This window comes from Bos grunniens, chromosome 18 (genome assembly GCF_055505025.1).
Source record: "Bos grunniens cultivar Pamir isolate PY7600 chromosome 18, Bosgru_T2T1.0, whole genome shotgun sequence".
Lineage (NCBI taxonomy): Eukaryota > Metazoa > Chordata > Mammalia > Artiodactyla > Bovidae > Bos > Bos grunniens.
The window spans coordinates 8,856,917-8,881,974 of NC_141182.1; the positions used below are offsets into that span (position 1 = coordinate 8,856,917).

Genomic DNA, 25,058 nt, shown 5'->3' on the forward strand with positions numbered 1-25,058 from the left:
TGGATAGTCCATGGAGTCACAAAGAGTTGGATACGACTGAGTGACTTGCACTTTCGAGAGGCAGTGTGGTTGGTGGTAAATTTTACTGGGTTGAACTATCAAAAATTGATCACTGTTTTTGGCCCATAAAAGTTTCAATTTAATATATCACCATATTCTAAGTTAATGGCTATTGGACATTACCAATTGGACAAAAGTTCCAATACTGAATTAGACTAAAATTATTTGATAAGACAAAAAAGTATATGAAAACAGGTATTTATTATAGAACCATGTCTAAAAATTAAGTAAAGGCTTAAACAACAAGAAAAAACATAATTCCACACATTGACATTGACTTTGTAGCATGAAAATACTTAGCCCAAAGAGGCAAGTTTGTTCTTGATGAATTAACATATAATAAATTCTCATGACATGATTCCAAAATATACATATGAACTGACTTGACATGTTTATAAACATAAGGGCAATTTAAACACTGGTATTAGTTCTCACGAGTTCAATTTCAGGTCAGTGACTGGAGAGTTATATTAAAAAAAAAAATCTGAGATAAAATATTCTTTAGGAAGCTACCACATACCTACGTACATTTGAAGATCAAGGGTTTAAAGTCCACTCTTGATGAACACCGTTAAGCAAAGGATGTATAACATCCATCACATGTTTGTTCCAAAAACAGCATGTTTCCAAAAGTATACATTTCTTTACAAATAAACATTACGCCATTAATAACTACAGAGGAACCTACAGAGTTGAGTTCCAAAATATGCTCTCATCCCTGAGCTATATGTTAAGGCCTACACTTTAATCTTGGGGCTTTAAGAACATCTTCTTTGCTTTAACTGGTTTTATGTCTCCATTTTCATCTTCTTCGTAAATGGCACGGTCTCTTTTCTTGGCAAACTTTTTCCCAATTGTCCCCACCAAGGTCTCATATCTGTTAAGATGATAAAACGGAACAAGTTTAGTTTCAAATAAAAAAGGAATCAAAACTTGTCAAGACTATCAAATCAAATACACAACAAAGAATAAGAAAAACCAAAACGATGATTAAAAGAAATAATCTGATTTAAAATTCATGAATTTCTCTGTGAACAATTTTTTTTTTTTTTGGTTTTGCATTATCCTAATAAATTAAGATGTATATTTTAAAATATGTATTAGAAGCAGCACTAGAAATTAGCCCTCAGCTGCCAGCCTGTGACAGGTATGAATCCACCCCAGGTCATGTTAGAAAAAGCAGGAAGTCCCCTTTCTGCTGGGGTTACTCCCTTCAAAGGCAGGGCAGACCCATCACTGGCGGAAGGAGTGTAAGCGTGAGTCAGTGAATGCTGGGCTCAGATTATAAACCTGGTCTAAGGTAACACTTACCTTCTAGCCATTTCTTCATCTGACACATCGAGCTCCACTGTTTGCTCTTCAACTTCTTCTGCTTTGTTCTTAGTGTTCATCTGAAGCATTAATTTCTGAAAAAAACACAACGGTGGTGACTAGCAGAGTCAGAAAAAGCTTGTTAAAAGAACTAGTGCCAGACACATTTGAAGGTAGAGACACAGAATCCACAGAATCTACAGGACTAGCCAAAACTTACTAAGGGAGTCTCTAAAATTTAACCAACTTTACTCCACAATATGTTGATATAAGCCAGCTCTGAATTAAAAAAATAGTAAGACAAAGCCTCACTAGATTAGACTTACTGTTAATGAGTTTAACCTGTAATTTAGATCAGAAATGTACTAGTTACTTCTGTCTAAAGCAGGCACACTGCGAACACACTGTAGTGAGTGGGGAAAGGAGGAGTAAACTTCATGCATCCTCTGAACTTCCCACTTTTGAGCCAAATGTGAGAAACACTACAGTCTGGAGTAATTTTAAACGCAGCTTGGGTGGTAGCTGGGGAACGAGAGCAGCGAAGTGCTGGAAGGCCAGCACTGGTGTAACGGTGGGGGGCCTCCTCACCCCTAAACATGCGGGTGGATAACACACTGATGTCCACATGATGTCTGCATGCCATGCATCTTTCCTTGGCTTCTTTTTCTCACATTAATGTTTTCTTGATAGGTATCCACCGACAGACTTAAAAACAATATCCTCTTTACCAGAAAGGTGGGACCAGGAAAGGAAAGCAGAAATCACTTTTGACTAGCTTTTCCAAAGTTTAAAGGACTGAAGATGAAGCAGTCTCAGTACAAGCTCTGTGGGGGCACAGCCTTTGGTTCCCTGCTGCACTTCCAGTGCCTCCACAGGGCTGACGCACCACGGGTACACAGTAACTATTTACGGAATAAACCCCACGGTAGGCATCCCCAGAAACACACAGATACTATGAAACGTGTCCTAAGTACATCCTGCTTGTAATAAAGTCAGTGCCCAAGTTGGTATCATTCTTTTTATAGCCAGGTACACTGAACTTTTCTCACAATTTACGACAGCTCAGACCTGCATGACCAACAGTTCAAAACCTTTTCCCAGAGAGAATATATTAAGTGTTATAGAGTGCTGGTAATTAAAGTCACTTTCTAATAACATCCCATATCAAATCTGGAGGGTCAGATCAACACTATTTCCCACTGCATCACTTTGGAGTCCTTGCACCCAATACCCTAGTCTCTGGGCATCAATCGCTCATCATCTTTGCTATCTTTTTTAATCTTTTACCCCATTGCTCTCATTCTCTTCCTAATCTAAAGCTTTCAGCAGGCCAGAACAGGAGATATATTAAAAACAAACACTTCTAGTGTTGATTTTGTGTAAAGTCGATTTTACCACCTTAATTAGCACACCCACTCAAAAAAAGGAGACAAAGGAAAATCAACCTGCAGTCTTTATAAATAAACACTGGTGTTTAGTTTGGCTAACTGTGGTTGCTCCAGGCGTCCTTTGAGAACCAGTTTTCAACCAGGGATGATTCTGCTCACCGAGGAGCCCCTGGCAATGTCTACATAATGTCTGGACACAGTTCAGGTTGTCACAGCCGGAGTGTATATGTGTGTGTCTAGTGGGTAGGGGGCAGAAGTCAGGGATATTGCTCAACATCCCACAGTGCACAGGAAAGCCCCCACCACAAAGGCAATTCTAGCCCCAGTGTCAACAGTCCCAGGGCTAAGAAACCACAGCTTCATGAGATAGTTACCAAACAAAAGCTTTGTATCACAAACCTCCATGTGGTTGGCTAACTACTGATAGGAGAGCTTTCAGTATCTGAGCCAGAGTTCTAATAATTATTTGTTAAATGGACAAATCTGTGCTTCTCTACAAACCCGAGGCAGGAAGATTAAAATAAACAGCTCAGTTACAAGGTGAATACTTCCTTTGAAGACAAACTTTCTAAAGAATCATTTACAAATCTATTTATAAGCTTGGATTAAAAGCTGTCCATTAAAAAGTTAAATTATTCAATTTTTAAGTTACCCTTTTTCCATTAGAGAAGACAGATTTATAGATGCCAGAAAATAATTTTTCATAATGGCAGCAAATGAATAAAATCCTGACATTCCTGTAGAAGACCCGAGCTAAAATCCTAACACTTACAGTGGCACTGTCAGGGACTGTATACTGCTAAATTAAATCATCTACTCAATTCTAACATAAAACTAGACTGCAATGCCTGCGATTTCTTTAAATAGCTATGGCAATATTTCAGGACTTGTTATTTTCTATATAATGAGGCGAAATGGTATCTGTTGTGAAAAAACCTAAACCCAATCATTAGCAGAAAGAATTTAATTGGAAAAATTTTAAATCTGAAGCAATTATATTTAATACCTCAACCTCAGGATTAAATCCTCTGAATGACATTCTTCCATAGAGAAGATCTTCACACAACAAGAAACTCTGCTCTTCTATAATGAAACTCCTAAATGAGAAAATAAACCTGTATTAACAGCATGTCTACTTGTAGCAAAGCACAGCAAATAAAAGTCAAGATTTCAAATGAAAAATAGATCTTATGGTTCTCAGTGGAATCAAGGAAAAATACACTAAGCTTTCTAACCTAAGGTTAGAGATAAAAACAGATTGCTTTGGTCAACAAAAGCACTGTGAGGCAAGAACACAGAGCACCTGAATTTTCCAAACGTAAACTGAAGTTTCCTTGATGTTTATGCTCCCCACCCAAGTTTTTTATTAAATTTGCAAAAATCAGTGTCATAGGTAGCTTTAAGTGAGTGTCTAAGTTGGAGCTCTCAGCTATAAATAACGACGACTGATGTTGGATGACTTAAGCAGAGAAGTAATTTACTCTAAGGACACAGGGTATCTTACAGACACTGGGAGAGCCGGATGAGTGGGACTGGAAAATGAGCAGAAATAAGAGTGGCTAGGTGGCTGACCTCACACCAAAATCATCCAAGTAAAAATGGCGCTGCTACTGAGAGGGTTCAACACTGGACACCACAGAGGGCATCCAGATGCAGGTGTGGATGTTTCAGTGTCCGAAGGGATTCTCCCACGAGTCACCAGTGCATAACCCCCGTCCCAAGTGAGCACATCTGACGACAGCACATGTTCTCCTGAACATTTTGTTCAGCATTCTCATAAACTTGAGATTCCCTTTCAACTGGCCAGTCTGGTTTCTTGTAGAGTGCAGGTGATAAAACATCACGAACGTCTCAAGTAAATCACCTCCCTCAGGAAAGCACCATACATATGCATTTAAGTCTTCACTTAAGTCAAAAGATGGACCCAAATGCCAGCAAAGGATTTGCAGAAGGACCACTGGCCCCTCAGAGGGCTTTCTCATGCATTTCTATTGACTCAATAACATTAGTGTGAAAAGGTGGTTTGTTATCAACAAGCATAGTTTCAATGATGAGGGACACTCATGGAGCTAGCAAATAAGGGAAATATTCCAAAATATAGCTGAAAACATTCTGTATTTTAATTTTCCTGCTTTCATTAATCAGAATCTATGACTTTAGAGCTAAAACATATCCAGGAAATTATCAATTTTGTCAATTATTGCAGATGAGAAACTACTGCTCAGGAAAAAAAAGACACACCTGCCTAGGGCCACGAATAACGAGCACTGCAAAACAGGGCAAAAACTCACTGCTGGGGAGCTAGTCTCTGTGGGTCTCCTTCATTTCCACATGCCTGTGAGTGAGGCCCTAGATGTGCTTTCGTTCTTTTCAAGGATACACGCACAGTGCAAAGCTTTGAAAGGCTGAGCGGCTGTCTCCCTTCTCCTGTTGGAGCAATACACAGACTTGCTTTAAGGCTCAAAATAAGGATACTGCCTCCCCTGGGGCCAAAGGCAAGTCTGTCTGCAGTTCAGTATCAAAGACTCGGGGCTCCTAAGCTCAGGACTTCTCTGTTCTGATGTTAACCTACTGCGGGTACCATGTCATGCTCCCTGGGATAAGAGGAAATGATGCCAACGTGATGCTCAAGCTGCTTGCTGTGCTGTGAGTAATGAAAGTCCTGTCTCTGACTCAGAGCTCTCCTGCCTTCCACCAGTATCCGTGAAACTGTAGCAGGCTGACTTGTTAGTTTGCAAGTAGGGTCAATCTCAGACCTCACAGTTCTCGAAGTTCACCAGGCCACAATACATAAGCACAAGAAGCACAGTAGCCAAAAATACTTTTTAAACATCATCCTGTGGCAGGCGAGTCATTGAACTGGCTGTACTCACATCCTCTAAACCACAGCACATCCTTTGGAGAAAAACAACATGGCAACAACAGAGCAAAATCTCTCATCTGGTAACTTCCACTTCTATACTAAGTATCAGGTTCCCTGGTAACACTCTGAGACAGAGCTCTGCACAGAAGTTTCACTGGGGAGTGCTGGCTGGAAGACACCCCTCTACGGAAGTGAGGGCTGCAAGACTGGGCTGAGGGAGAAGCTGACTTGCAGCGTGGCTATACCAAGACCTCAGCCCCTACAGGGAGCTCCAGACTTAGGAAGCTCTGCAGCTGTTTCAAGCTGAGGCAAAGCAAGCAGGTCTTAATCCACCTACATAGCCTGGTGACTGGCTAAGGGAGGCATGCACTCTGAATAGTCCTAATGGTCATCACTGAGCTATAGTCCAATATAGCTGAATAGCAACCTCTAGACTCCCAGAGCACATACACAACGAAATCTCCAGTTTCAGGGAGATTGGTAACCCTTTGGAATAATTCAGATGGTACTACCAAGTAAAGGTTCACAAACACAAATGAGCAGAAAGAGTGGTTGAATTTCCTAATACTTAAATATAAGGAATCACATATACTGCTAACACTTTGTGCTTTATGCCTAGCACTGTGGTCACCGCTTCACATGTATTACCTCATTTACTTCTCATCACACCCAATATACCAATGACAAGAGACAGGTTGAATAACTTGTCTAAGATCACAAGTAAGCAAGTGGCAGAGGTGGGCATCAAACCCAGGTCTGTCTGTCTCCAGAGTCCATGCACTAAATTAGCCAATCCATCCCACTGTCTGGGGTGTTAAAGCACACACACCTCAGGGCCATGTCATCCATTTGCCCTTCCAGGTCTACTTCTCACCCCCCATAGCCCTCACCATCAGTGCCTTGGGAAGCTGCTCTGAATGTAACACATGGAACAGCTTCCTTCCATAGGCTTACCTGGGCTGGCTGTGCCCTCAGATAAAGATGGCGACTCTTGCAACATGCTCCCTCCACACAGCCCGTCTTCAGATTCAGTAACCACTCCATCCCCTTGACCCTCCAGGCCTGGGGGAAATTATTTCTACTACACAAACCACTGAGGTGCTGCACTGTCCACAGCTGCTTCCCTACCTCTGCCCACACTTTGGTGGTCTCTGTTATACGCTCCTCAAATTACCCAACTTGACAGCTTCATCTCTTCCAGCTCATGTCCCAAACTGATCTTCATTTCTAAACATAAACATGACACTGAATGATGGCAAAAGGTTATTATTAATATTTACTGCTATGATCTGAAAGTTCATGTCCCCCCACAAATTCATATATTGAAATCCTAACCCCCAAAGATGAGGATATTAGGAGGTGAGGCCTTGGGAAGGTGCTTAAGTCATGAGTGTGGGACCCTCAGGAATGGGTTTAGGGCCTTAGGAAAGACCCACAGAGATCCTCAGCCACTTCTACCAGGTGAGGATACAGCAAGAAGGTGCTGGCTCTGAGCCAGGAAGAGGACCACCATCAAAACATGACCAGGCTGATATCCTGATCTTGGACTTCCAGCTTCCAGAGCTGTGACAAATACATTTACGTTGTTTATAAGCTACACAGTCTGTGGTATTTTGTTACAGAACCTGAACAGACTATGTCACATACCTCCCTAGGAAAGGAATCTAAAGGTCATTTTCCTGGGACTAATACGCTATGTTGGGGGGAAAAAAAAAGAATACTGAAAACAAGATACAAACGGTCTTGCTTTTCATTAAAAATAAGTAACAAAACATCTGGAATACTCTTGAGCAAGTTTAGCCAAGGCATAAAATTAAATTATACCTCCCTACCAGTAACAGTCCCTTTCCTACCAACCCCTGCTCCCAAATCCATACCACCTTCAGCATCATCTGCTCCTTCCTCACTGACATCTTGCCTCCTCTGAGAAGCAAGAGAAAAGCAAGTTGAGAAGTAAGCAGAAAAAACAAAGTACTTTCCTTCCATCCCTCCTGGTGGGACGTACTTTCTATCTTTAGAGAAGGACGTTCAAATTCCCAAGAAAGATCTAGAGAAGATCAGCCAAGTAAACAATGGACAACAACTGTGTTAGAAACAAAAAAATAAATTATAAGGTATGGAAAGGGAAAACATAAGTGTGTCTGAAGACAATAAGCAGCATCTCTAGTGAGAAACCTATACGCAGGTCAGGAAGCAACAGTTAGAACTGGACATGGAACAACAGACTGGTTCCAAATAGGAAAAGAAGTATGTCAAGGCTATATATTGTCACCCTGCTTATTTAACTTATATGCAGAGTACATCATGAGAAACGCTGTGCTGGAAGAAGCACAAGCTGGAATAACCTCAGATAAGCAGATGACATCACTCTTATGGCAGAAAGTGAAGGGGAACTTAAAAGCCTCTTGATGAAGGTGAAAGAGGAGAGTGAAAAGGTTGGCTAAAAGCTCAACATTCAGAAAACGAAGATCATGGCATCTGGGCCCATCACTTCATGGGAAATAGATGGTGAAACAGTGGAAACATTGTCAGACTTTATTTTTTGGGGCTCCAAAATCACTGCAGATGGTGACTGCAGCCATGAAATTAAAAGATGCTTACTCCTTGGAAGAAAAGTTATGACCAACCTAGATAGCATATTCAAAAGCAGAGACATTACTTTGCCAACAAAGGTCCATCTAGTCAAGGCTATGGTTTTTCCAGTGGTCATGTATGGATGTGAGAATTGGACTATAAAGAAAGCTGAGTGCCGAAGAATTGATGCTTTTGAACTGTGGTGTTGGAGAAGACTCTTGAGAGTTCCTTGGACTGCAGGAGATCCAACCAGTCCATTCTGAAGGAAATCAGCCCTGGGATTTCTTTGGAAGGAATGATGCTAAAGCTGAAACTCCAGTACTTTGGCCACCTCATTCGAAGAGCTGACTCATTGGAAAAGACTCTGATGCTGGGAGGGATTAGGGGCAGGAGAAAGGGACAACAGAAGATGAGATGGCTGGATGGCATCACCGACTCGATGGACGTGAGTTTGAGTGAAATCTGGGAGTTGGTGATGGACAGGGAAGCCTGGCATGCTGTGATTCATGGGGTCGCAAAAAGTAGGATACGACTGAGCCTGAACTGAACTGAACTAGTCATTTGATAAAACTTAAGTAAAACTACTATACCACAGAGGCTATCAAGGTAAGAAAAGAATCAAGGAGGAATGATAAACAGCTTTCAGAAACATTTAGAAAAGTTAACTAATGATGTGAATCATCACTCCTTCATTAAAAATTTATCATGCATCAACCAAGCTTAGAGGTGGAAGAGAAATGATCTAGTGTGTTATCCTGTTTCAGTAATAACTATCTGGTGACCCTCAGCAATTTACCCTCCCTTAAGCTTCAGTTTCCTCAACCATAAAATGGGTGGAATGATGTTAGCCAGCTCTCAAGTTTGCTGTGAGGATTAAATAATTAAGAGACATAAAGTGCTTTGCCCAGTTCCTAGTATATACACTAAAGACTCAATACATGTTAGCTAAGATGACTGGTATTATCAGTAAAAATTAAAAAGAAAACAAATAAAACACTCTTGACTTTACAAAGCTCAATCTATGGAGAACTCTGTTACTGAAACAAAACTGGAGAGACGTGAAGTACACATATAATCTTCAGAACTTAATACAATAGACAGCACATTGCAGATTTTCTTAGAAGGTCCCCAGCTATCACCAGAGACATATGGCTTAGATTCCTTTATTCTAAATAAGGAATGTAAAAAAAGAACCATGTTATAAATGATGGCAAGCATCAATAAAAACATATAAATGCAAGTAGAACTCTTATAGACTTAATGATTAAAAAAAAATATTTGCAGGGCTAACTCAAGAAACTGAACAGGTATCAGTTCATGGGTTTTATGTCACTGGAATGATAAATCGTATTTACAGGCATGTGAACGTCCAACGTATCATAAAAAACCTACTCTTTCTCTTTCAGCTCAGGCAAATCCAAGTACCAGTGCTCTTCACTAATGATTTTCTTTTCTTCCTCTTCTAGTTGTTTCTTGGTTTCCGAGTCCAGTCCCCTTTGCATGAACTGTCAAAACATAACAAAATCAGAGTCAGCAACTATTTTCCCCAACAACCTCATTTCTCTGGGAATCCCATCTCAAGGGTGGGGATGGGGTGACCAAGCAGCTTAGCTGACCAAGACAAGAGGACTTCCAGTACACTAGAAAATAAACAGTTTAGTTCAGTCACTCAGTTGTGTCCGACTCTTTGCGACCCCATGAACTGCAGCACGCCAGGCCTCCCTGTCCATCAGCATCTCCCGGAGTTCACTCAAACTCACGTCCATCGAGTCGGTGATGCCATCCAGCCATCTTATCCTCTGTCGTCCCCTTTTCCTCCTGCCCCCAATCCCTCCCAGCATCAGTCTTTACAGTACTAAATCCTCAACCCTCTCATTCTTGCTCTATATTTAGCTCTGGCTGAACAGCTACACTAGATAAGGAAACCTAAAGCAGCTGCTCCCTTGCTTCTCATAGGATACCCCACTTTATCTGTATACTCTGTCTCCCGCTGTTCTGCCAGAAGGCTTTTTGTTGGCAATGGCCAAACTTGCCAGAGAAGCTGGGTAATTGTTTCTGTCTCTTTTGCTTCAAGTGTCCAGTTGAGTTTTCCCAAACCACCCAAGCAGGGGTAGATAACTTTTAAGTTAACTTCTTCCTTCACAATTACAGAGTCAGATTGTTGGTCTGAGCCCTAAGCAGCCAGCATACCTTCATTTGACTTATTCCAAGACTAAAACAACTGCTAAAATCTTCCCAATGCCTGCTTTGCCAATATACTTCCCTGAAATTTATATGATTACACACCATAAGGAAAGAACCCCCTCTGTTTACTGAAGATCCAAATTTTGCTAATATGTATCAAAGAAGTACTTCAAAAATGATTAATTACACTACTACTCACCCTCCGCCCTCACTCACCCTATCCATCCCAGGTTATACTCCAGCTCAACTCCACTCAGGTCTTGCACATGCCATTTACTCTCCAATGTTTCAAAACATTATTTATGCCCTGCTTCCCTTCACTGCAAATTGCATTATTCTGTAAACAAGACATTTAGCAGTTTGCATCTAGATAGTGGTGTTCAGTGACAAGCCGTACAGAGTGGTACTGATAAGTACGAGCATGGGCTTCAAAGCCAGACTGCCTGAGTTTAAGCCCTGTCTACACTTATGTATAAACTGTGTAACTTTGGGCAAGTTACCTACTTCTTGTTTAAGGTGCCTTGGCTGTGAGAGAGGGACAATAACCGTACCCACCTCAATCGGTTATTATGTGGCTTTCCCGCCTTGTAATATGCAAACCACTCAGTGTCTAGCACATAGAGCTAGAAATGTTCGCTAATACTGTTACTTAAGTTTTAAGGCTTACATGTTTCTCCTGTATTAATTCCTGTTTTCATTTTATCTACCCTTGTCCGCACACCTCATCTGAAAATCAATTTTGTTTGAAGTTGGTGACATAACTTCACTTTCACCTCAACTGTTAAAATTCTGTTCCCACCACCACTGAAATCCTTCACCCAGATCATCAGTCCTAGCTGGTCGTTATGACTGCAGTTTTGTCGGGTCTTTCTGTCAGCAATGTATTCTCCACAGGACAGTGAAAGTAACGGTGAAAACTTAAGCACAGCTCGTGATACTCGCCCCGGTGCTCAATCGCTTCCCAATGCTCACAAGATAAAGAAAAAAAATTCCTAATCTGCCCTAAAATTCCTTCCTTGCATGCTGTGATTATTGGCTTCTTTTCCAGGCCCATTTCTTGCTACTTGCCTTCCAGACAGACTGAATGACCTTTAGTTCTCTGAAATTACGGATTTGGGGAGGAGGGTTGCCTCACCAACTTCTGAACTCGCTTCTCCCCCAGTCTGTGACGCTCTGTCCCCCACCCTCCCACCTACCCTTCAGTGTCTACTAGATGCCACTACCCGCAAAAGCCCAAGTAAGTTCCAGGGGCTTCCGGAGCTTCTAGCACCACTGCGCTGAGTACACTATATTTTAAGTGCCTGCTTACGCGTCTGTCTCTCCTATCCGACCGCCGGTTTTAAGAAAGAATCCGCCGAAATTTATAATCCAGTTCCCGGTGCCTACAACAGAGCAGGCGCTGCTCAGTGAATGAATGAAGGCGACAGCTGTAGGTCCTCTGGGGCTTCTCTAATGCCCTCGTACGCCCGCCGCCTAGGCTCCAGCCAGGTCGGAAAGACTGGGTATCCCCACCGCCCAACCCGCCTCCCTCGCGTCCCCGCACCTTCATGCGCAGCAAGTTCTTGGACAACTTAGTTTTGCGCTCGGCCGCCATACTGACTCCCACCGGGCGCCGCGGTCTGCAACTGGACCCACCGCGCATGCGCGTTTCTGCGTGTGCGTCGGCGCCGTCATACGTAGCGTGCGTCCTCCCGCCCCCGTCGGCTTCGCCCCTGTTTCTCGCGCTTCGAGGTGGCCCGCGCTTTTTGCTTGTCGCCTCGGGGAGCATTTGACTCAGGAGGTGCTTTCTTCGCGCAGAAGCCCAGGGTAAACACGGCTGTCAAAGCAGGAGTGAGAGCAACTTGACGCCGAGAGAGAGGGAGAACCCAAAGCGGCTGCTGCCTCAGGAGGCCGTAGTCCTGGGCGCCGTCGGCCTTCCCTGAGGGCTTCGATTGGTCCCCTCAGGGCTGAGCACCGGCCTCGTGCCACTCGCTTTACAGACCCCGTCTGGCCGCGCGTCGCAGACCCAGTTGCCTTGGTGAGAACTTTGAGACAGTGACCACACCAACCATTCCCCCTCAGTGTTTCTAACGTGGCTGGCGGGTTTTCTGTGGCACTCCATATGTGTAATAAGTTCATTTTCCTGAGAACCCCATGGAGCCATCATTATCCTCTTGTTGCAGTTGAATAAACTGAGGTACAGGGAGGTTCCAGAACCAGCCCAAAGCCAGGGTGAGGGAGGTGGGGGTAAACCCAGGCAGTCTGGCTGCCGAATGGCCTTTACAGTGTCAAATCCACCTGTTGACTGGAGTGTGCGTCTTTAAACCTAAGTGGCCAGTTAAATAGGAAGAATAGGGAGAGGTGTATGTCAAATACACGAGCATGAGAACATGACCTTATTTTCATAGGAGGAGTTAAAATAACTTTGCCAAGATGATAGTTTTAATGCTGCGCATTACCATCTAAAGACAGTTTTCATGCCATTCATAGCTGCCACACTTTGAAAAACACCCATCCTGATAGCTCTTCCGCTGATAGCGTGCAGTGTATAATGAATTCTTGTGCTAAGTACCGCATGTCTTCTATTTTTTATTATTAAAAAATTTTTTTTTATTTTTAATTTAATTTTATATTTTATTTTTTTCCCCTGGGAGTGTGTATTACTTTAGTTCATCCTCATAAGAACTCTGAAGAAGGTATTGTGGTCCTCATATCGTTTGGGAACCTGAGGCCCAGAGATTAAGGGACTTACCAGAGTTTACACAGCTAGTAAGTGTTAGAGCTAAGATTGATCACAGAGCTGACACTTGAATAAAACAGTCATTCCCTGGCAGATTTTCTCAGAGGAGGAAAAAAAAAGTCATTTTAATATGGTAAGCGGGTATAGATACTTACTCATTCGTGTCTATGTGTGAGACACTGGGTTCATCTCTGAGCTACACTGATGCATGAAATCACATGACCTGCCTTTCTTGGAGCTGACTATCTGGTGAGAGCCATGGCAGAAAGAAAAGAATGATGTGTTAGAGGGACTTTTAGGGTGACATTAGATAAGCTGATCTGGGATTGCTCTTGTCAGATGATAGTGCCTATGCTTGGAAGCTGAAAAAAAAAATTGTTGTATGAAAGATTGGAGTAGAGTGTACCAAAGGGAGGAAATAGCAACTGTGAAAGTCCTGTAATGAGAATAAGATGAGTTGTCATAGAGTTTACCAAGTGGGAACAGTAGAGGTAATCACATGTTATGGGCGGAATTGTGTCCCTCCAAATTTCATCAGAATTTTGTTTCAGAATGTGGCTGTATGACTTAGAGAACGAACTTTGGGTTGCCAGGGGGAAGGATAAGAGGAAGGGATAGGGGGTTTGGGATGACATGTACACAGTGCTGCATTTAGAATGGGTAACCAGCAAAGAGCTACTGTACAGCACATGCAACTCTGCTCAGTGTTATGTGGCAGCCTGGTTGGGAGGGGAGTTTGGGGGAGAATGGATATATGTATATGTATAGTTGAGTCCCTTCACTGTTCACCTGAAACTATCCCAATGTTGTTAATTGGCTCTACTCAATATAAAATAAAAGGTTAAAAGAAGGTGGCTGCGTTTGGAAACAGGACCTTTAAGGAGGTGATTAAAATGAGGCCCTTAGGGTCGTGGCAATCTAATCTGACTGGTGTTCTGATAAGAAGAAATTTGAATACACAGGAAGATACCAGGATTGCGCAGGTACAGAGGAAAGACACAGCAAGAAGGTGGCCATTTAAAAAGTGAAGTCGCTGAGTCCTGTCCGACTCTGTGACCCCACGGACTGTAGCCTACCAGGCTCCTCCCTCCATGGGATTCTCCAGGCAAGAGTACAGGAGTGGGTTGCCATTTCCTTCTCCAGGGGATCTTCCTGACCCAGGGATCGAACCCAGGTCTCCTGCATTCCTCTGAGCCACCAGGGAAGCCCAGAAGAGGTCTCAGGAAAAACGAAACCTTCATCTCGAACTTCTAGCCTTCAGAACTGTGAGAAAATAAAGTTTTGTGGCTTAAGCCACCTGGTCATACTATTTTGTTATGACACCAAATTAGTTCTTGATTACAATTATAATAAGAGCCCTACGTGAAAAATATTGGACTCAAGAGAGGATATAGAAAAGGCATCTAAACAATTCTGGCCTGGAAAAGGAAGTTCTCTTAAATGTGTGACATTTGAGATCTGAAAGGGGGAGGAGTTAGCCTGAGGAAAAGGCTTCTAGTCATTTAGTTTTGTGCTACCATAATTCCCATACATCCACAGAAAACTTATCTTGCAAAACTGAAACGCTACTCATTGAACAAAAACTCCTCATTCCCTCTCCCAGCAAACTATACTACTTTCTGCCTCTATGAATTTGACTTCTGTTCAGGATTTTGAAAGAGGTTCTGTGAGAGCCAAGGTGAAGAAGTGATCCATTCTGCCATCTGCATCCAGGCATCCAGGAAATAGCTGACTATGAACACTATCTTGAAAGATAGGCACATATCTTGTCAGACTTAAGAGGGAAACAATTCCTGAAGAAATAAGAGCATATGCACACCAGCTAAGGAAGCTAGAAGCTCTATACTTCCCCTCTGGACCTCTGTTGTTACCAATATACTTGGACACTGGATTCTGATTCCTTTTCCCAAAACATTGGCTTCATCATGGTCACTCTCCTACTCCACAGTTTACAGTGAATATTGTTGTCTGAGGGATAAAGGTCAAATTTCTCAACCTTCAAAATTATGCATTTTTATTTGACATAGAAAATACTTATAATTAAAACAAATCCCCAAAGCCTCTACCTATCAAAATGTAATGAATGAAAAGTGGTTTAAGAGTAATAATGTAATTTTAACTTTGAATTAAACTTGCAGACAGGGAAGATAACTCCTTGATGTCTCTCTGCTGTTGAATTATAGAATACAGAGGATAGGTTTCACACTCAATAATGTGTTAACCTGTTTTAGTTACACAGCCAAAGAAACATCATTTGGGGGGAAGAGATATTTTCATAGGTTTTCACACAATTCTGAATCCTTTCATAATGGAATTGGTTGGATGAGTGAAAACCTCCAATTACTTCCAGTAACTAGACCCATTAAGAAAAGGTTCCCTGAGTCTCTTCACTCTTGGAGCAGATCATTTCTAAGGCTATGCAGCCCAGTACAGTAAACCTATGATTAATATGTTGCTACTGAGCACTTGAAATGTGGCTAATGTGACTGCAAAATGGAATATTTGTTTAAATTTAAAAACTATAGCAGTGTAAAATATTTTCCTGTTTTACACATTTTATTATTTTGGCAGGACTGTATTTCACTTTAGCCTGTCTATGTTGAGATGTGCTGTAAGTGTAAAATACATACTACATTTCAAAGACTTGGAAGGAACAAGAGTAAAATATTTATATTTTTCATATTGATTAAATGTTGAAATAAGAGTTTGGATGTATTGGTCTAAATAAAACCTAGCATTAAAATTAATTTCATCAGTTTCTTTTTTTTTAATGAATCTGCTAGGAAATTTAAAATTATATATATAATTTCTTTTACTATTGTATTTCTTTTCTCTTTTATGCTCTCTCTTTCTCTCCCTTTCACTCCCCTTCTTTCTTTTTTCTTTCTTTCAGTTAGCTTTTGTTCTTTTTGTTTTTTGCAAGTACCAGAAATTGATCATGGCTTATTAAATAAAATGGGGATTTATTAGAAGGACATTTCTAGTAGTTTATAACAAGGCTGGAGAAAAGGACAAGTTGAAAGAAACCAGGGCAACGCAGGTATCTAGGAAGTGGGAATTAGTGTCACTGTAGGAATAAAGAGAATCAGATGATTGCTGTTAGGATTTTCAATTTTTCATAGTCAAGGAGAGAATCTCATTGAGTCTTAGCTAAGAGAGGGCAAGATCTGATTTATAGTCCCTTTAGGACTATACACAATGGGGGAGGGAAATTTTTTAAAGAGAAATTGGGTGTATAACCTAAAGAAAAGATAATCATTGTAATAGCCCAAACAGCAAAGCCAAGGTTAAGTATCTATTTGAGGCAGGAAGGAAGAGAGTTCCCTTGATACAGCCATGGAGGACAAAGAGCATCAGTTAGGAAACTGACACACAACATCAGATCTATTATTTCTCACAAAATGTTTTCCCTCTTGCTGCCAAATCTTACTACCTTTATGTGAGTAACAATCATAGACTCCTATTTTTTCTGCCTTTTTCATTCTTCAACAAATATTTTTAAATATATCTTATGTTCTTGGCCCTTTGATAGGTGGTAGGGAAACTACCTCTTCCTAATGGTATGTCGTAGACAAGGATATAGGTCTTAAATGCTGGCATTGAGATAAGACTTATTGCAGGAAACCTAATCTGGATTTCAGGAGTTTGGAGAGTCTTCCTTGGGAAAGTAACACCTAAGCTGAGACCTCAAGATAAATTAAGCGTATGCCAGAGAAAAAAAGGGAAAGGGGCAGGAGGAATGAAGGAGATACTTAATTCAGATGGAAATTTTTTTCAGTGATGGCAATTGTGTAAGTGACAAGTGTGGAGAGGCATGCTAGGGCCAGATCTCAAAGGCCATGTGTTAAGTCAGTAGGATTTTGAAAGTTCCTGTGAAGCTATTAAACTGTTTTACCAGGACAATGGCATCATTTCAGAATTGCACAATAGAATTGTGTTCATCTTAAGAGCACTCTGAAAGTAGAAAAAGTGACAGTTGCTCAGTTGTGTCTGACTCTTTGCGACCCATGAACTGTAGCCCACCAGGCTCCTCTGTCTGTAGAATTCTCCAGGCAAGAATAGAGGAATGGGTAGCCATTCCCTTCTCCAGGGAATCTTCCCCATCCAGGGATTGAACCCTGGTCTCCTGTATTGCATGCAGATTCTTTACTTTCTGAGATATCAGGGAAGCCACTTTGACTGACCACCAAAAACTATTAGAAGTAATAGATCAATTCAGTAGAGTTGTAGGATACAAAATTAATATGCAGAAACTTGTTGCATTTTTATATGCTAATAAACTATGAGAAAGAAATGCAGGAAATAGTCCCATTTACAATTGCATCAAGAAGAAAATTACCTAGGAATAAATTAAACCAAAGAATTGAAAGATCTGTACTTTTGAAAACTATAAGACAAAGACAAAAGAATTTGAAAACACAAACAAATGAAATGAGATATGATGCTCATGGACTGGAAGAATCAATATCCTTAAAATGTCTATACTACGCAAAGCAATCTACAGATTCAATGCAGTTCCTTTCAAAATTTGCATAGCTTTTTTCACAGAACTAGAACACAATGCTAACATTTGTATTGAACCACAGATGGCCCCAAATAGCCAAAGCAATTTTGAAAAAGAAAAAGCTGAAAGTATCACACTCTTAGACTTGAAACTATAGCATGCTACAAAGTTCTAGTAATCAAAATTATGGTACTGGCACAAAAGTGTACACATAGAATGATAGGGTAGAATAGTACAGAAATAAACCCATGCTCTTATGGTCAATTGATCTATGACAAAGGAGGCTAAAGTATATAATCAGGGAAAGATAGTCTCTTCAATAAATGGTGTTGGGAAAATAGGGCAGCTATCTGAGAAGGAATGAAACTGGATCACTTCTTATACCATATATAAAATAAACTCAAAATGGAATAAAGTCTTAAAAGTAAGGCCTGAAACTGTTAAGCTCCTAGAAGAAAACTAGGCAGTAACTTTTTGACACCAGTCTCAGCAGTCCTCTCAGGCAAGGGAAACAGAAGCAAATAAACAAATGGGACTGTATCAAAGTAAAAAACTTGAACAGTGAAGGAAATCACCAACAGATCAGAAAGATAATCATGGAATGGGAGAAGATAGTTGCAAATGATATATCTGACAAGCAGTCAATGTCCAAAATAAATATACACTACAGTATCAAAAACCTAAACAACTCCATTAAAAAATCAGAGGACCTGAGTAGACATTTTTCCGGAGAAGACAAATATATGGTCAAAAAGCACATGAAAATGTGCTCAACATCACTATGGGGGGGATGCAAATCAAAACCACAATGGGATACCTCATACTTGTCAGACTGGCTGTTTTCTAAAAGACAAGAAACAAGTGGTGGTGAGGATGTGGGGGAAAGAGAACCCTCGTGCACTGTTGGTGGGAGTGTAACTTGGTTCAGCCACTGTGGAAAACTGTTGGTGCTGCTGCTGCTGCTGCTAAGTCACTTCAGTCGTGTCTGACTCTGTGCGACCCCATAGACGGCAGCCCACCAGGCTCCCCTGTCCCTGGGATTCTCCAGGCAAGAACACTGGAGTGGGTTGCCATTTCCTTCTCCAGTGCATGAAAGTGAAAAGTGAAAGTGAAGTCTCTCAGTCGTGTCCGACTCTTAGCGACCCCATGGACTGCAGCCTACCAGGCTCCTCCGTCCATGGGATTTTCCAGGCTGTTGAGGGTCCTCAAAAAAAGCTAAAAATAGAACTGCTGTATATGATCCAGCAATTCCACTAGTAGGTATTTACCTGGAGAAAATACAGACTTGAAAAGATATTTGTATCCCTATGATCATTTGTATCCCTATGTTCATAAGCCATGCAGATGTAATGTGCATATAGGGAATATTGTAAATAATATTGTAACAACTTTATATGGTAATAGATGGTAACTGGTTTTATTTTGATTATTTCATAATGAACAAAAATACTGAATCATTATGTTGTACACTTGAAACTAATAGTTTATTTATCTATTTTAATTATAATTCAATGGAAAGTGTTTAGAGACTGACTTTTAACTGAAAGTGGAGTAGGGAAATGGAGGAAGAAAAAAAACAAGAGAGGGAGAAAGTCTAACCCTTAAGTAATCTCAAATGTTCTTTTAGATTACTCTTCCTGGGAACTCCCTGGTGGTCCAGGGGTTAGGAATTCTGCCTTCCAATGTGAGGGATGTGTGTTCGATCCCTCATCTTGGAACTAAGATCTCATCTGTCCCTGGCATAAAGCCCCTGCATGACTCAACTAGAGAAAGCCTGCATGCAGTGAAGACTCAGTGCAGCCAGAAAAAGAAAAAAAGATAATCTTCCTAATTTCTTTTAATTTCCTGTTTTAACTAGTTTATCCTATCATCTGTTAGATAAAATCCAAACTGATTACAAGGCTTTCTACACCTACCCTCTAGCCTTATCTCCTCCCTTTTTGGCCCTGTCTTGTACCTGACATGACTGAGCGACTGAACTGAACTGAACTGTATGCCTCAACTTCATTTCCTCTAGCCAGACTGATCTCCTTGCTATGCCTCCAAACATTTCATATTCACCTTACATGTAAATATTCATACTGCCTTCTATTTCTGGAATGATGCCTGGAATAATGTTTTCTCTTTTTTCAACTTTTCAAATCCTGCCTATCTCTCAAAACCCAATTCAAATTTCGTCTTCCTCTTACATCAACCACAAAATGATGACTTTCTTTTTTTTCTTCTTTTATTGCTGATAGGGCTGTTTTACAGTTTCAGTATTTAATTACACACTGCTTTTTATTGTCACCTAACATGATTGCAGGTTCAGTTCAGTTCAGTCACTCACTCATGTCCGACTCTTTGTGACCCCATGAACCACAGCCGGAGAAGGCAATGGCACCCCACTCCAGTACTCTTGCCTGGAAAATCCCACGGACGGAGGAGCCTGGTAGGCTGCAGTCCCCTTTCACTTTTCACTTCATGCATTGGAGAAGGAAATGGCAACCCACTCCAGTGTTCTTGACTGGAGAATCCCAGGGATGGTGGAGCCTGGTGGGCTGCCATCTATGGGGTCGCACAGAGTCGGACACGAGTGAAGCGACTTAGCAGAACCACAGCCTCCCTGTCCATCACCAACTCCCAGAGTCTACCCAAACCCATGTTCATGGAGTTGGTGATGCCATCCAACCATCTCATCCTCTGTCGTCCCCTTCTCCTCCCGCCTTCAATCTTTCTCAGCATCAGGGTCTTTTCAAATGAGTCAGCTCTTCGCATCAGGTGGCCAAAGTATTGGAGTTTCAGCTTCAACACCAGTCCTTCCGATGAACACCCAGGACTGATCTCCCTTAGGCTGGATTGGTTGGATCTCCTTGCAGTCCAATGGACTCTCAAGAGTCTTCTCCAACACCACAGTTCAAAAGCATCAATTCTTCGGCTCTCAGCTTTCTTTATAGTCCAACTCTCACATCCATACATGACCACAGGAAAAACCATAGCCTTGACTAGATGGACCTTTGTTGACAAAGTAATGTCTCTGCTTTTTAATATGCTATCTAGGTTGGTCATAACTTTCCTTCCAAGGAGTAAGCGTCTTTTAATTTCATGGCTGCGATCACCATCTGCAGTGATTTTGGAGCCCAGAAAAATAAAGTCAGCCATTGTTTCCACTGTTTCCCCATCTTATTTGCCATGAAGTGATGGGACTGGATGCCATGATCTTAGTTTTCTGAATGATTGCAGGTACCAGAGGGCAATTCTGAGCTTTATAGTTGCCTGAATCTTTCACAGCTTCAAACAATTCTTAGTATACTTAATAAATACTTACTCAAATCAGTAAGTGAAAAACTGTTTTGTTTTTTTTTTAAATGGGTGAGATAGCATGTTTGAAAATTACACACGTTCTTTATTTTTTTATTTTATTTTTTTTCACACGTTCTTTAATAACTAACTGATAAGCCCCAGAACACCTAACCAATTCTATCTAGCAAAATTGACATTAAAATTTTTGTTTTACAAAAGAAAAAAAAAAAGAGAAATGAAAGGCCAGGGATATGGTAATGAAACCACCTTATTTTCCTGAATTAATTCTATTCAAAATATTCTGTTCAGTTAAAAGATAATGATATCTTTGGACTTTCTGTGGAAGTTTCTAAAGAAGCCAGTTGCTATGGGGATTGAGAAGACAAAATATATAAAAATATGATCAAATTTATGCATGTGAAGCTACCATGTCTAAACCTGGAAGACATTTATTTGATGGAGAGGTTTCACAGAGGGAAAAAGAATGTGGGAATGAATTGTTGGGGGAACATGTTATGGTGGTAGAAGTCAAGACACAGTTAAGATGGGTGTTTATTTTCTTCACGGGAAAATTGTGTGTTTACTAATAATAAGGAAGAACAAAAGAAAAGTTAAAACAGATGGCTGGAGAGACTAAATGGTTTTCTCTTTACCTATGACAAGTTCTTACTCATGAAAAAAATTATAGAAGTCAAAGCCAGTAGTTGAAAAGGAGGCTGCTGGGACTTTGAACCAAGCCAAATCAGTGGCTTTCACTGTTTTATATCCCTCTGTCGCTCTTAAGAATATGAGTCCCACACTGCAAAAATAAAAAGCCCATTGTTTTTCTTACAAAGAAAGTTATGTTTGTAGCTATTGTTATTTTATTTACTATCTGTAGTAAGTTTTACAGACATTAAAATGCATTTTTGCCTTTTGGAGAAATGTTTCCTGTTACAACTTTACAAAAGAAACAATTCCCACCCCCGCCTCCCACCCACTTTCCTAGATGATTTCTACCTGTTTGCTCTGAGTATGCCTGAAAAAGTGATGGCAAATGCATTCAGCCTTGTACACTCACCAGATGGTGTAGGTTGATGGAGAGTAAAATTTTCATTCTGAGTCTTTCTCTGGTATTCTTGCCATAGTTGGAAATTCCTGGCCTAGAGGACGTGGACAAGCCAGGGCAGGGTTTTTCATGACAGAAGTGAACTATTAAAGAAATGAAGGTATTCTTTTTTCAGTTCCTGAAAAGAGAATCAGCAATGATGTTTTGTGATAAAGAGGAAAATAATTGAATTAGGTATTAGATTCCTCTGATTAAAAACTATCTAGTTTTCAAATTAGTGTTATAAAAGTAATACATTTTATTGTAACCAATACAAAAATATACAAATGCTCTAAGTAGAGAAATGAAAACCTTACCTGCTTCGTTCCCCGAACTCCCACTCCTCACAGGCAACTTCTGTGAAATCCTTTGGCTTTGAAAGTTCGAAATAGAAACATACTCTCTAAATAAACTTTATGTCTGTTAAATAGTTTTAACTTTAAGAAAGATATCTGTTTCTGATAGTAAGAAGGCATTGCAAAGTGGTATAATCTCTTTTTTCTTTGGCGGCTGTGCCTGTGAGTGTTTGTTTTGTTCTGTTTTTCTGTATCATGAGAAGGTTTGGCCATGACTTACTACCACCATTGGGTGGCAGCCTAAATTGCAACCTCTTAAGAAATCATCCTCATTGGGTTCTGTGAAATTCATCTGAGAAATTAAAACTTTGCACAGATGTTTTTAAAGGAAGAGTTGAATAAAATTTTCCTCTTATTCTGAGAGAGAAGAGAATGCAGCTGAGCAAAGGAAATAACTAATGACCAGATACCTGGGAGAAAATCTTCTCTTCCAATAAGTCATTTGCTCCTGCACCATCTACTCTCAACAGTTTAAGAGCTACTGAACCCTCTTAACCCTGTGAGGATCAAATGAGATAACACGTGAAAACACCTTACCAAATGTACAAAACTGTGCAGATGTGAAAGATGATTATCATTATAGTGTGGATGCGGGTTGCTTTCATAGCCAGTTTTATTGGCGTGATTGCTTTTTAAATGAAGTCATCTGTGTGAATTAAACAGAATTCACAGATCTGCAAAAACTATTGCACATATTTATTTTATTTGAAGTCACTTAAACCCAGATCTAAGTAAAACCTCATCATACTTCTGGGATGGCAGGAATTAAATCTAAATATTTGTGTAGTACTCTCCTGTCCCAAACATTGTGCAAAAATTCAGGTTCTTGAGTGAGTGAAAGTTGCTCAGTCACGTCTGACTCTTTGCGACCCATGGACTGTAAATTCTCCAGGCCAGAAGGGGATCTTCCCAACCCAGGTCTCCCACATTGCAGTTGGATTCTTTACCAGCTGAACCACAAGGTAAGCCCAAGAATTCTGGAGAGTGTAGCCTATCCCTTCTCTAGGGGATCTTCCCCAACCAGGGATGGGCTTCCCTGATAGCTCAGTTGGTAAAGAATCTGCCTGCCATGCAGGAGACTCCGGTTCAGGTTCTTAACTGGTGCCAAATCATAGCGAAGATCATAGCTCTTGAAATTGATCATTGGACCTCACTGGAGATGCCATGGTCCAGCTAGCTAGGTCCACTAGACTCTGTTTTACCACTGTAGTCCATGCTTGGTGTTAGGAATCTTTGAAAGGACCAGGGGGCCAAGCATTCAATCTTTCTGGGTGCACCACACAGACACCCTCTTGTCCTGCCATGCTCTATGTCTCACTAGACCTTCTGAATCCTTCTGACCTCTTTCCAATACTGAGAAAACTTTTCCTTTTACCTTTTGCTGCCTTAGAAGGTACTCTGGCTATCCCATCTGGCGTCAGGCCTCATGGATGTACGGCTTCAGTGAGTGTAGAGTCTCCAAGAGTCAGGAAGAACTGTAGAATCCATGCAGCTTGTGTTCTGTGGACTTTAAGACATTAAGGGGTTGTCTGTCTTCTTGAAACTATTGAGGTGTATGTAGAGAAAAATACAAACCAAAGATTCAAAAAGTATTCTACTCCAGTGACATACCAAGGTCTCCTCTTGGCTTCAGGGCAGGCAGAGCTTTGGTGAGTACACCAGAAAGATAAAAACATTGTGTCTTTTTATCTGGATGAGTAGAGCACACAGCATTATCTTCTTCATTTTTTCTTTTTCTTGCCATACATAGACTAAAGAACTGTTTTTCTATTTTCATCCAGCTGCTCCAGTTTCAATATAAGTTTCAATATAAAAACACTTTGTCTGTCATTAACTCTAAAAAGCAATAATTATAATAGTTTATAATTTACACTTGTCGATAAATACTCCCATAACACTAGTGAATATTGCTTCTCTGGGCTGGTTATTGTATTTGGATTTTTATAGCAACATTCAGACTATGAGGAAGCTAAGTTTGTTTGTGTTGCTTAGGGGATGAGTGTTGGGAACCATTGGTTTTGTTGATTAAATTACCTAATCAGAAATTAATTACTGTAAGTTAAATTCATAGCTGTTTGGAATTTAGCAGCTAAATTTTAAGGATCGAAAAATGTTAAATTTTTTAATATGGAAAATTTCAAAAATATTTAAAAATACAGAGAAGAGAGTAGTCTAATTAAGACTCATACAGGGACTTCCCTGGTGATCCAGTAGGTGAAAGTCCACCTTGCAATTCAGAGGATGCAGGTTTGATCCTTTGTTGGTAAACTAAGATCTCACATGTCCTGAAAAATAAAAACACTCATATACTCACCAACCAGCTTAATTATTTATTCATAGCCAATCTTGTATTATTTTTGTCCCCTCATTTTCCTTCTCTCTATCCCTCTTCCAGTTATTTTGAAGCCAATCTTAGGTATGATATAATTTATTGGTAAACATTTCAGTGAAAGTGAAAGTCACTCAGTCGTGTCTGACTCTGTGACCCCATGGGTCCGTGGAATTCTCCAGGCTAGAATACTGGAGTGGGTAGCCTTTCCCTTCTCCAGGGGATCTTCCCAACCCAGGGATCAAACCAGGGTCTCCTGCATTGCAGGCGAATTCTTTACCAACTGGGCTATCAGGGAAGCCCAAATATTTCAGTTCAGTTCAGTTCAGTTCAGTTCAGTCGCTCAGTTGTGTCCGACTCTTTGCGACCCCATGAATTGCAGCACGCCAGGCCTCCCTGTC

At 40.8% G+C, this 25,058-nt stretch overlaps 1 protein-coding gene across 2 annotated transcripts; it reads right to left on the reverse strand.

The window, feature by feature from the left end:
• Window positions 1–242: 242 nt before the first annotated feature.
• Window positions 243–17,718, reverse strand: MPHOSPH6 (M-phase phosphoprotein 6). 2 transcript variants are annotated; one of them, XM_086350074.1, is made up of 5 exons: window positions 11,924–17,718; window positions 9,589–9,701; window positions 3,766–3,856; window positions 1,372–1,466; window positions 243–937 (listed from the first exon to the last, which is right to left on the reverse strand). In XM_086350074.1, exons 1-5 carry the CDS (start codon window positions 12,146–12,148, stop codon window positions 805–807), a joined length of 657 nt encoding a protein of 218 aa, XP_086206200.1. In that variant the 5' UTR covers window positions 12,149–17,718; the 3' UTR covers window positions 243–804. The 2 variants fall into 2 exon arrangements, with proteins under 2 accessions (XP_086206200.1, XP_086206201.1); XM_086350075.1 differs by having other exon boundaries at window positions 11,690–12,007.
• Window positions 17,719–25,058: the final 7,340 nt, after the last annotated feature.

Coding starts and splice junctions, on each gene's coding strand:
- MPHOSPH6 (XM_086350074.1), bottom strand. CDS start 12,148: ATGCTCCCCGAGGCGACAAGCAAAAAGCGCGGGCCACCTCGAAGCGCG. Junction 1,467..3,765: donor GATTTAATCCTGAGGTTGAG/GTATTAAATATA, acceptor TGTTTTTTTCAG/AAATTAATGCTTCAGATGAA. Junction 938..1,371: donor GATGAAGAAATGGCTAGAAG/GTAAGTGTTACC, acceptor TCATCTTAACAG/ATATGAGACCTTGGTGGGGA.